The sequence below is a fragment of the Accipiter gentilis genome, chromosome Z (genome assembly GCF_929443795.1).
Source record: "Accipiter gentilis chromosome Z, bAccGen1.1, whole genome shotgun sequence".
Taxonomy (NCBI): Eukaryota; Metazoa; Chordata; class Aves; order Accipitriformes; family Accipitridae; genus Astur; species Astur gentilis.
Window position 1 is genome coordinate 7,165,675 of NC_064919.1, and position 12,601 is coordinate 7,178,275.

The 12,601-nt window shown below is 37.8% G+C and overlaps 1 protein-coding gene across 1 annotated transcript in view; it reads left to right on the top strand.

Moving 5' to 3' along the window:
• EDIL3 (EGF like repeats and discoidin domains 3) overlaps positions 1-12,601 on the top strand; it is a 263,077-nt gene that overhangs the window by 173,624 nt on the left and 76,852 nt on the right. The window contains exon 6 of the mRNA XM_049796524.1: positions 10,988-11,169. Within this exon, the coding sequence (XP_049652481.1) occupies positions 10,988-11,169 (182 nt within the window). The remainder of the gene's footprint in view (positions 1-10,987; positions 11,170-12,601) is intronic.

Sequence of the window (12,601 nt, forward strand, 5' to 3'; positions counted from 1 at the left end):
GGTCGACTTGTTGTCCACCAGGACCCCCAGGTCCTTCTCCGCCAAGCTGCTTTCCAGCTGGTCATCTGGCCAACATGTCCTGGTGCACGGGGCTCTTCCTCCCCAGGGGCAGAGGCAGGACTTGGCACTTCCCCTGTTGAGCTTCATGAGGTTCCTGTTCAGCCCGTTTCTCCAGCTTGTTGAGGTCCCTCTGGACGGCAGCACGCCCATCTGGTGTATCGGCCGCTCCTCCCAGTTTTGTGTCATCAGCAAACTTGGGGACGGTGCGGTCTGTCCTAGTGTCTGGGTCATTAATGAAGATGTTGATCAGTGTTGGCTCTTGTATTGACCCCTGGGATACACCACCAGTGATATTAGATGTAATGCAGATGGAATGAGGAGTCGCTTGGTATTTCTACATCATATAGCTTTCTGAGGTTTGATGTAGGTATTTCAACTTGAATCCCTTGGTAATTCCAATTCCGGTGTCACATCAAGATTCTTGTGATCATCTTTTTCAACAGAAAAATCGAAGTCTGGAAAGTTGTTTATTTTCTCTTACACTCATCTCTTCATTGGCATCTGTTTTTAAAAGACCTTTTTCCATAAAGCCAAACTATGTTAACTGTCTAGTAAATATAACGTTGGAGAAAAAATATATCTTTTTTTTTTTTTTTTAAAGTTAAGTCTTTTCAGTGTTTTTAAAACTCATCTGGTTGATTTCACTTAATTTTAGCATCTTAAACCTAGGCGCGAAGTTGAAGATCGTGCTCAAGGCTTGTTCCTTGGTCAGTAGAAACAGAAAAGATTATTACATCTGTCTTAAACACTTTCTCAGTAGATAGCGGAATCATGGAAATCATGGTTTAGGTTGCCTGTTTCTTCCCACAGATGACAGAAAAAGCCTAAGCAGCTAGTTCAGGGCAGATATTTAACTTTCAGGTGGCTGAAGCTGGGTCACATGGTTTGCATCCCTTATGTTTGCTTTGTTTGGTTAACTATTTCTTAACATAAACACTTTGGAATAATGTCCTTTTTATGATGAAAAGTGAAGTTGATATGGGAAGATAAGGGGATATAAAAAAAAGTATATGTACAGATTTATGTTTAAAATACACCGTGGAGTCACAAATATAACATCTCATTTTACTACACTGCTGTAGTAATGAAAGACTTCTTCTACTGCACATATACAAAGATAACTTTCTGAGTCTTCATTCTGAATTTTTTTCCACCCTAATAAAAGCCCATGACCTTTAAATTAATTCTGTATTTTTAACAGGTCTTCAAGCCCTGATCCTTAAAGCTGCTTTACATGAATATAAGGTTATACCTACATCAAATGGCTGCTAGGAACAAGATCCAAATGCTGATATCTGAATTTCCAGTTATTAAAAAGTTAGATGTGTTATAGAAGAAGATGAAAACAGCTTAGAGACCATAAGAACTGCTGTTTCTGGGTAGTCAGATTTAAATAACAGTCGTTTGCATGCAGTTTGTGTTCGGTACTGTGGATATAGTTCATAGTTAGCGTATCACTTCAGCAGTATACTGTAGGATATTGCCATCTTTTTACTTCTTTTGGAAGAACATGTATTCCATTGTAATGTAGAATTCATATTAGTCCCGCTAGTAGTTTTTAAACAATTTCAATGAATACATCTTGTAACTGGTAATATTGTCATTTCTAGGAACAGTTGCTGTTCTTATGGGAAAAAAACCCACCAAATCACAAAGACAGAAAGAATGTCTCTAGGCAGCAAAATGAGATTTTCTACTTGAAAAGCACATACTCTTCTCCTGGCAAATGAACATTCTCATTGTCAGGCTGGCTTGCAGGAATGCTAATTACACTGATGTTGTAATCCCACTGATTTCCATTTTAGACCTGCTAGAAAAATGCTGATTGTCCTTCAGTGTAACTATATCTTGTCTTTCCAGGTTTAATTCCAAGAGAAGGTTTGGTTTGGTTTTCTTTCAAAGTTGCTTTTTGGTATTGGCAGCTTTTCAGAAGAAGCAATCATTAAGCACATAGATATATACATCATGAGCTGCCTTCAAATTATCAGTACTTGGTTAGCACTTTAAAAAAACAGTATCTGGTTCCTGTAACTAATTCAGAGAATCAGGCAGAGCTTCAAAATAGTCAGCTGGTCAGAATCCAGGTATTTCACCTCTCCTGATAAGATTTAACAAAAGTTATAAAGGAAATCAGTGAGATTTCCTGTTCAGTTAGCACCTGTGAAATTAACATTACCACCAGCCAGCACGACTGTGAGTGTGCATTTGCATCAGTGGATCACTCCAGTTGGGAGGAAGAATATGAGCTTTCTAAGTGGTGAACCCCATTTTGCAGCACTGGTATAACTATTCTCAGCTTGCATGGTTTTTATTTTCCTGGGAGTGCTGACAGTTCCTGGAAATTGTAATATTATCAGTTTAAGATATATTCATCCTCTCTATTTAAAAATTACTAGGATTTTCAGTACAAGTGTTGCCCTGTGACAGAAAAAAACATGCCCTTTGGAATGAACTTAGGGAGAAGAGAGGAAACACTACAATATAACGCATTTGCCACATATGTAAAGTTTTTATCTGTATTTCATGCTCCATAGACACAAAAAAACCCAAACCACCAAACTGCATGTTAGTAAAGACAGATTAATGTAAATATAAAACCAAGAAACTCTGACAGAAGTTGTCTGTAGCTATCCTGAAATCAGTCTGTACTTCCAGAGAATAATGTGTCTCATTCGCAGATTTCCTAACATAGGTGTAAAGCTGCTGAGTGTTCTTGTATTCCTTTAAGAAATATTTCTATCAATAGCCGAGGAGGGGAGAAGTGCACAGATTGCACAGGCTTCAGCAGCAGCAAATAAAAAAGATTATTTTAAAATCCAGTTGGGTTCCTAATTTCATTTTTACATGCCTAAGTTACACTTAAATTGTTAATTGGCTGTACTCTGTACCACAACCATTTACAATGGCTAGAAGTGAAGGAGATAATTAATAGATCCACAACTGCACAGATCTCCTCCACCCACTGCTGCCCAAGTCCAGCTTCACCAAAAAATCCTGGGATTGGTAAATAGAACTTGGAAACACATATCTTTTCATGTCATTACAACCTAAGATAATAATAATCAATTACAGTGATGTGGAAGTTAGGGGCTATGGTTTCTGTGTCTGCCATTCTTTAAGTGTGTTAAGTATGACCACACAGCAATTATTTTATAGTGCAACTTGAAAGCTTGTATATACAATTTAACTTATATAATATCAATGTAGGTTAATTCTTGTAAGAAGTTTTTTTACTGTCACTCCATAATTTCTGTTTTATTCAGACTAATTTTAGTAGTGTTTAAATGCCTATGAATTATGTAAAACTGGTTAATGTCACTACTCAAACATGGTAGAAATGCTATTTTTAACAGTGCCAAATTGAAATGTAAAAATAATTTTTCCCATAAAGATTAATGTATTTCTATATGAGAGCTTAGCAGAGGAGTTTAAGAAACTAAACTCCTACTGCAATATAATTTAATTTTTTAAAATAAATTCATAACTGTTGCTTGAAAACAAAATAAAATAAAGATAGTGTCTATCAGTGAATTGTTGAATGCTGCAATTTGAATAACGGTATAAACTCAGAGAAAGTGTTTTATATTTGGTAGTCAGACAATGGTGTTTGTCCTCTCTGAAATCACCATGGAGAGATAGTAGTTTTCTGCTGTGGCTGTAAACTGGCCATATGGTGCATCACGGTCAAGCTTCAGCCAATCATTTTTCTGGGCTCTAAATTGTCCCCTGGATTTTGGGTCGTGCCTCCAGTTAGTGCCTCCATAACCCATACAGCAAGGACAGCTGTGCTCCTTCACACTTTGTGCTACCCCATGTGCTTGGTGTAAATTGTAATTATTTGGCATCCCCAGTAGACAAGAGAATAAGAGAGGAGACAGATATACTAATGGCTATTTTAAGAATAGAATAGACTAGAAACAGGACAAGAAATAATAAATGGAATAAGAAAGATTCAAGTTGCACTTCAGTCAAACACCAAATGAGATTGTTGAATGTTCACTACTGGACCTTTTGAAAAAAGTCATTCAGCAAACATTTGTCAGGAATGGCACGGCTGTAATGTAGCTGACATGTCTTGGGATAGAGAGTTTTCCAGATTATTTGAAGCTGTGGTTTTCTCTGATAGGGATTCATAAGCAGAGTGTCTTCATTCTGGAATTCCTCTTCCCAGGCCAGCTCCATTAAAAGCATTTTGAATGTGTCTAGGGATGCTGTCAATAACATTATTGTGATGGATCTCAGCCCAAACACAGCAGCAACAATCACTTCTTGGAGCAGTACTAAAAAACTGATTTTTTCTGATTACAGCTTTGCAGATAGGAGTTTTCAGGTGTTCCCTTCTTTTTGAGTTTAAGAATAACCATACTTGATCTGATGACAGTGCAATAGCCCAGCCTTGGACAGTGATCTGAAGTGAATGCTTGATGAATGAGTGTAAGAAAATGGACAAGAACTAAGTGATCGTTCTCCCATTGTATTTTCCCAGCTTCCAGCAGTCTTCAGTTTAGGGAGCTCCTAAATCAGAAGTTGTATCTTCCTTTAATTTTATTCCCATTGGATAGGTCCCCTCTTCAACTGTGCTGTATGTTGCAGTTCCCCGGACATTTAGCCCTATGCTTTTTGTGGGGAATGTACAATCCTATCCATTCTGCTCAAAGAGCAGAATGGAGAAATTGCCAAACTAGAACTAAGCAAATTAGTCCTGAATAACAACCATCCATCTCAGACACAGCACTATATAAAAAAGACATAATCTGCTTTCAGTGTCTGAGCTGTCATCTCCATATGCTTCTGTGCTATGCTGGAAGCATAAGTTTTTGCAGACTTGCTCAGTGTAGAAAATCCCTCTGGATGTCCATCAGAGGAATGTGAATCCTACCTTGGGGTACCTGCACACCAGTGTGGGAAAATACTTACGGTCAGAAAGCTGAAGTCTCTGTGTGAAGGAACAAGAAGAAGAAGAGGAGGCTGAAGCCTAGATTGCACAGTGGGGAGCTTATGCATGTATCAGCATTAATTACTGCAATATCAGTGGTCATCTGTAACCTCTTTGTGCAATGGGGAAGTCGGCAATTGGGCACCATTGTGTCACTAAAACCATGAGAGGGTCCACTGACACCTCTAGTAGGAAGGGAGGCTGTGTTGCCCAGCCACCTCTCTGCAAAAGCACTTTACATGGTATCTATAAAGAAGAGAGGATTTTAGCTTTATCCTGTCATGGTTGTGAAAAAACAAGACCTACAGGAACATCATTTCATACATTGCATATGTGTCGGCACTTTAATAACAGACTGCTAAATGTCCATATCCATCTGACCAGCTCCTGTAAAAACAAATTCACTGTTATCTGAACAGAGCTATCCTTGACAGAACAAACTGGGCAAGGATGTGTGGGTGGCAGGAGGAACAAGAAGAAGAAATAGGAGGCTGAAGCCTAGATTGCATGGTGGGGAGCAGCATTAATTACTGCAATATCAGAGGTCATCTGTAATCCCATTGTCAGGGTTTATGTTCAGCACAATTACCGTGCTATGCTAAACACAGCCAGAGTAATCTCACTCCAGAAAATGAGGTGCTTGGAGAAAGACAGGATTGCAGATGTCTAAAACAGATTTGTTTTCTGCATGCCTTCAATTTTGCATCTGTTTGTTTTGATGACGTTAGCTAGACACAAACCAACAGAGGAAATGAAACCTATATATTCATGCTGCAAAGTCAGGCATGTTTCATCATCACTAATGAGAAATCTTTTTCTTCTGTTCACAGAGGCATAATCCACACATTTTCAAGCAATTTTTAAACCATTTGGAGGTTTTCCTTAATTGGTGGACTGACATAAATGTAGAAGTCCAAATTAAATATACTCAAGTAACATGTTTACCCAGTGCTTTCGGCTTATTATCTCCTACTGTAGTAATTCCTTATCTTAAAATGGTTTGTCCTTCCCTTATTAGAGGGGAAATCAGTGACATATTTCCCTATTCTAATTTACCTCTGAAGAGATATCAATGCAAAACACAGTAAGCTGTCATCTTCTATTTCCTTTTGCACAAATATTTTTGTTCAGTTGGAGGGATTTATTGTTGTAAGAGATAAGGGTGGAAATACAGAAATCATCTTTTGTCTGGGGAGCTATTTGATCCCCACACACTTTGTCTGCAAGTGAAATCTGGACTAATGATCATTGACTTTTTGGTGCAAAATGGTACATAATGTTTCAGATCTAGTTAAATTTGAGATTGTAAAGCCTTCAAGGCAGTTTCATAACCATGCTGTCTTCACATGAGTTGGTGAGGATTCTTAGGAGAACTGAAAAGCTATAAATGAATCCTTCACTTTTCCTGTATTGTTGACTTTTCCCATCCTTCACTGAATCCATTCACAGGTATAGCTTCTTGCTACACCTTTGCATTCTGTCATCTTCATGGACAATGGTGCATTGTGGGCATACATTTGTATTTGATGAGAACAAGAGAAGTGTCAATAGGTTTTTATTTAGTGCATACCAATTGTCACTGTAGGATTAAAAACCAATATTGCTTGAGTTAGTATTTTGCTATTTAATGACACTAAAATAATAGCTCCCGATAACAAAATCTTCCTTGTGAATCTGTATCATGAACCTGTCAAGAAGCTTTTTAGTTGCCTTTTTATTTTTTTTACTTTCTTGCATCAAGCTGATTGTCATACCCCAGTGTGTCAGCATTAACTAATAAAAATGGTTTCTATTTAATGACTGACGTTGACCAGACTGAATGGTACAGTCACTAGAGTGATATTATTACTCCCTTGGAGAATGCAGTTTCCTAGGCTGTCATGATTTTTGTTAAATGAGCTGTGGATTTAATAGAAGCAGATGTGTAACAGCAAAATATAATACAGCTTGTACTTGTTCTACAAAATATGTATCTCAGTTTTATTTAAAAGATAATCAATCTCCAAAAGCTGTATTTGTTTGTTTTCTTCATTGTTAGTAGTCAATGGCATATCACAGCCCTTAAGCACTAAAAGAAATAATTGTTATCTTAACTTGAAGGAAAGTATTGTTTGTGTCTCAAATTGACTATCTTAAGCAGAAGCTAGTTTGTAACCAGTCCTTTACTGATATAACATGTTTGATGGAACCAGAAGTAGGTTACTCAGCTAAAAGTTTTTGGGCAAAGTAAATTTCTTGGGAATTTAAAGTGATAGCCCATTAGGGCTTTTGTAAGGAGAAAGCATGACTCACAAATCTGTTGGATTATGTGGAAGAAATTAATGAGCATATGGCTAAGGGAAGTCCATTTGTTGTGTGGTATTTGACTACCCAAAAATGTGTTCAACTATTTCCTTCTAACTGACAAAAGAAAGTAAATTGAAAGGTTTTCTTGTAGAATAATGCCTGATTAAAGACCTAAAGGGTGGGTAGGTGGGCAGTTTTAACAGTGGAAGGAGCTTACTCACAGAGTCCTAGCAAAACTTCTGCTAAGTCCTGGCTATTCTATAAATAAGAAAGACAGCAAAATGTTCTGATAATTTAAGAAATGTACTTCACATTATTAAAATGTACTGAGGATTTTTAAAAATATCTTGCAATACAGATTGATTTGGCTATGAAAAAGGAGGTTAAATTCAATGTGGTCGAGTTCAAGGTAAGACTACTCAACCCCCCCCCACCCCCCCCATGATCCATGTGGAGGTATCTTACATCTCAGGATGTGATAGCCTTGGGGGGCCTTCCTCCAGGCCCATCTGCCAGGGCTGTGCCTAGGCAATTGCTCAATTCATCAGCACTGCTACGGTCAGAGTAGGATTGCATTGCAAGTTTTGTGGTTTGGACCTGCAAGGAGGTCTTGAGCAAGACTAAGTTTTAGCTTAATCCAAGCTTCCAACCCCATGAGAATGATCTGAAGTCCTTCAGGGTGGCAAAAAAAGATGGTCCTCTAAAGACAGATCTTAGTGGTGTCTACATATATATGACGTTGTAAGGCTAATATTGTTTAGAAATTATTATCCAGTCTCATGTTTCCCTCACATCTCATGTTGTTATGCCTGAACTGAACAACGAAGTAGAAAGTATTTCTGATGCAGTAGTTTTAGTTTTTAGGAGTGGTAAATTTTGTGTTTAACTCACTTTGAAAAGCTAACAAACATGACAAACCAAGACTGGAACTGCAATTAAAATAAGAAGCTCATACAATGAAGTACCTATTCTCTGAAGGTAGAGATTTGCTTTGGATTTCAGGAATAATCCTCCTAAAGCTGAGGAAGGTAAACACTTCTGACCATATACGGTCATAGCTGACAAAGTGCCATCAAGTGCTGCACTTGGTAATTTAACTGCCTTCAATTTAGAAAGGAAAATTCACCTTTCTCTTGTAAGGAATTCACACATATTTCAAATACCATTTAATGCATCTCAAACAAGAACTAACGTGCCTTCAAATCAACTTTCCACAAAGTTCTGCACTTTAAACAGAGGCTGATAAGCCAAAAAAAAAAATGGACATCCACGTCTCTTCCAAGTCTGCCAAAGCTGGGATGTCTATAGGAGATCAAGGGTCTTGGCATCAAATACGTGTTCTTCTTTTGAAAATTATCTGCTAAAGCCCTTATTCTGGACCTCACTCAAAACTGGCCCTGATACATCCTTGGGCCCTGTCCTCATGCATGCATTTTTCCCGTGAGGTCACAGAATAATGCCAGCAGGACTGGCAGGGTCCTCATCCCTGTGCTTCTTACCACAAGGAGACAGAATACAGCTGCATGCTCTACATCTGTATTAAAACACCTGCCATGCCTCCATGCCTCCTTTTTAGGCTCTCTTGGAAACCTCGCTTCTGTTTTTTCACATCTCTATTTTAAAATAGTTATCAGTTTAAGTTACCAGCTCTTAGGAGTGGTTAATTTCACAGTAAGCTGGAATCAGTCCTGTATGTATGTGTGTGTGTTTGTAAGCTACACATACATATAGATGCACCTGTGTGCACTTTCTTTTCCATTATGAAATGACAGAGCTATTTCATTAAGTAAATTTAAGGAACTTTTGAAAATATGCAATTTTCTTAGAAAGGTGGAGTAGTTGACCTCTGGCTTGCAAGCAGATATGGCAGTTTAACACCAAAGGAGTTTATTCTGATTACATGAAAAGATTTCAGAAACAGAGCTAAGATTTGACTAGGTCTTTGAATTTTTAAATAACTCTTGATAACACAATGAAAAATGACACTTTTCCAACATATGTAGGTTTTTCTAATACATACAATATTGTGCCTGTCTGTGCTGGTGACAAAGAATTTGTTTTTTTCTGGCACTACTACGCACCTGGCACAGCAGCAGGAGAGAGATACATTTTGTTGTATTTTGTGCAGCCTGAACAGAGTTATTAGTCAAGTGCTGAATGCACCACCTTTATTGTTGGGTGACACATGATACAGAAAAGTAGCGCTAGGACTTTAGATTCTAGCCGAGTTTTGTGGACTGTTAAAAGTGTGGATGAGATCACCGTACGGTGCAAGTCAGTCATTAGTGTCAGTGAGGCCAGGATTTCATTTAGGCATGTCCTGGAATTAAGCCAATTTTTGCATTTAAGAAGGAACACATTCAGAACCACCTGTGTGGGGATTTGGGTTTATCTTTTCAGAGTGCAAGCATGTGCTTGTCCATGGGCCTTTCTCCATAATCAACTTAAAACTGCAGTTTAGTTTATATTTGTCTCCACTATCAGTGACACACAATACCTGGGGATTGTATTGCCAGTGACTCCCAGCACTGTCTCCCTGCCTCAGCTTCTGCCAAGAGGAGCAAATTGCACTGGTCAGTTTTTCTTCTCTGTACCTTTAAATTAATGAGGAATTAAATTATTTCTGACTTCCTGCCCATGTGGTGTAAGGATTTCATAGCAGTACCATTTCAGAGTTCATTCTTGGGTACTGCTTGGGGTGAAACACTGCCAGGCTTCTGAGAAAATCTAAAGTGTAAGTAAACATTTGTCCTGTTGTGTTCAAAATTGCTGAAGTGCAGTTGACCCACAAAGCAGAAGGTCTTTTGGGCAACTGAGCAAGATTGGCTGCTACAGTAGTTCCTGCAATTAGCTTCTCTTTATACTTTGCATCAGAATTGAGTTGAGGAAAAAAACCTCATTTACCTAAAAGTGTTTGGGGGTATTTAATATTAAGTAGGTAGACTGCTAATCACTTGTATATAATGAATCTTGAAAATTTTCTCTGTTTGGCTTGCTCACAATAACTGAATGTTCTTCCTGTACCCAAATGGAGTAGCTTCAGAAAAGAATGTATGCAGAAATGTCTTGACTTTAAAAAAGATTATGTCTATATCAGGTGAATAAAATAATGATGAATACCACACATAAAATTATGAACACATGAACATTACACTTAAATACCTACTTTGTGGCTTGCTGATTAAATGTATAAGACCTGTAACTATTTTTAATGTAACTGAACAATATCATGTGTTTAGTTTCATATTTCTGAAGATAGCTGCAATACAATTTGTAGCGTATTGGCTAAATGCTTACCTCTATGGCAAGAGCAGCAATATGGAGTTTTGCAGTAATTACAGAATTTTAAATTTGCTTTTAGTAATTATTTCAGTATTTTCATCTAAGGATCATTCTCTTTCATTGTATCCATGAAACCCAAACTCACAACTCTTCAGATAGAAAAAAAAAAAATAAAAGAAATTGAAAGCTTAATCTATTTCATTAATTTTGCAATGGGAATAGTTATTTGCAAGCAATATTTTTGTACTTTTTTTTTTTTCATTTCTACAAAAAGATGCTGCTCAAGTGCTTTAAATCTCTTTTAATAATGTATTTGACATCACATTTTGGAAACTGTAGTCTATTTGTAATTATAGCCACTTGGGACTCAGAGGAGTTGATCATTTCAGTTGCATTCATTTCTTTTTTGGTTTCCATTTGCAGGATGCTCTGGCCCACTAGGGATAGAAGGAGGAATTGTGTCAAACCAACAAATTACTGCATCTTCTACTCATCGAGCTCTTTTTGGACTCCAGAAATGGTATCCATACTATGCACGACTTAATAAGAAGGGTCTCGTGAATGCTTGGACTGCTGCAGAAAATGACAGATGGCCATGGATTCAGGTAACAGATGGAGCTGAGGAGGAAAAAAATCTCCTTGATGCAATTGCCAGAGTCACTTAAGAAACTGATGAAGACAAGTGGTAAATTAACAGCTAGATTCTTATTCACTGTCAGAAATGTAGCCTAGACTAAAAGGCACTATTTAGTTGTGAAATAATAATAATCTTGACTTTACAAATACAAAAATCTTTTTATTTAAAAAACGTGTGCATATGTTCCATTGTGGCTTTAAACCATGGAAGCAAATTTATAAAGACTTTTTTTCAAGGAAGCTGCTTTCCACATATGTTACACTTGCTCGTTAGGTCCTTAGTAGCATTTCCCAGCATTATCTCTTGCTAGAGATACTTTGACACATGCAGCCTTCCTTGGGCATCATTCTGGAGTGCTTTAATGTTGTTTTAGCTGTACCAGAGCCTGCAGGAATAGTCTGTCCTCTCTGCTGAGCTGCTCTGGGCACACAGGTTAAGCATTGTGTGCATCATACTGGAAGCAACAAGAGCTGTTTTAATTAAGGTTGAAATAGCTGTTAGTTCAGCCACATCCGTGGGGCTGAAAATACACATTTTTTCATTCCCACTCAAGGATATTGCTAGAATGATTCAAATAGCAGTGCCCTCATTGTGGACTGGATTTCTCTGTGCCCAGCAAATGACTTCAGTAAAAGTCATGAAGCAGTGAATGTGAAGTCCTGTGGCTGTATTTTAATGAAGATAGTGACTACCTACTGACTGCTGTAGCTTTTTATTTTTGCAGTGTTTTCTTTTCATGATACATGAATTGGGCTAAGCTTTGGCATTTTCAGCTGTTAGCTAATAAAGTTGATGTTATATACTTATGGGAAAACCTTTTGCACTAATCAGTGTAGTAAATATGTGAAGAGAGTGCTTCCCTCCTAGTGAACCCACCACAAGAGTAGCAAAAGATGGTACATGAGCATCTTGTCTACCAGCAGCAAGTTAAACTGTCCGTATGTCCCTCAGGTGTGTCAGACACACTCATCTTGAAGTTACCTTTGTGTACATGGCATAATTTTTGTTCATATTCAAATTTTTGTACTGGCGACCATTCATGATTTTTCTGAGCAGTTCCCAGATATGTGGGGAAAAAGCATACAGGACTACCTGTTCATTTTTCTTGTTTGGAGAGCAGGCACAAAGCGCTATTTGATGAAGTTTTCTGAAACTGGTGTGGTAAGAGTGCTGGATTTTGTCAGTTCTGAAAAATGAAGCTGGTGTTACTATTTGTTATTCACTGCAGAGTGAAAACACAAAGGCCCTTCAATGTATGTTAAGTCAGTTTTCTTCCATGAAGACCAGAGGGGTTAGGAAGTCTCTAAAATTTATACATTGACAAAGAACTGGAAAGACTAACACTAAGGGACTTGAGCAGAATATTTCCACAGGAGCAGAAAGCTAATGTAACTTTAATG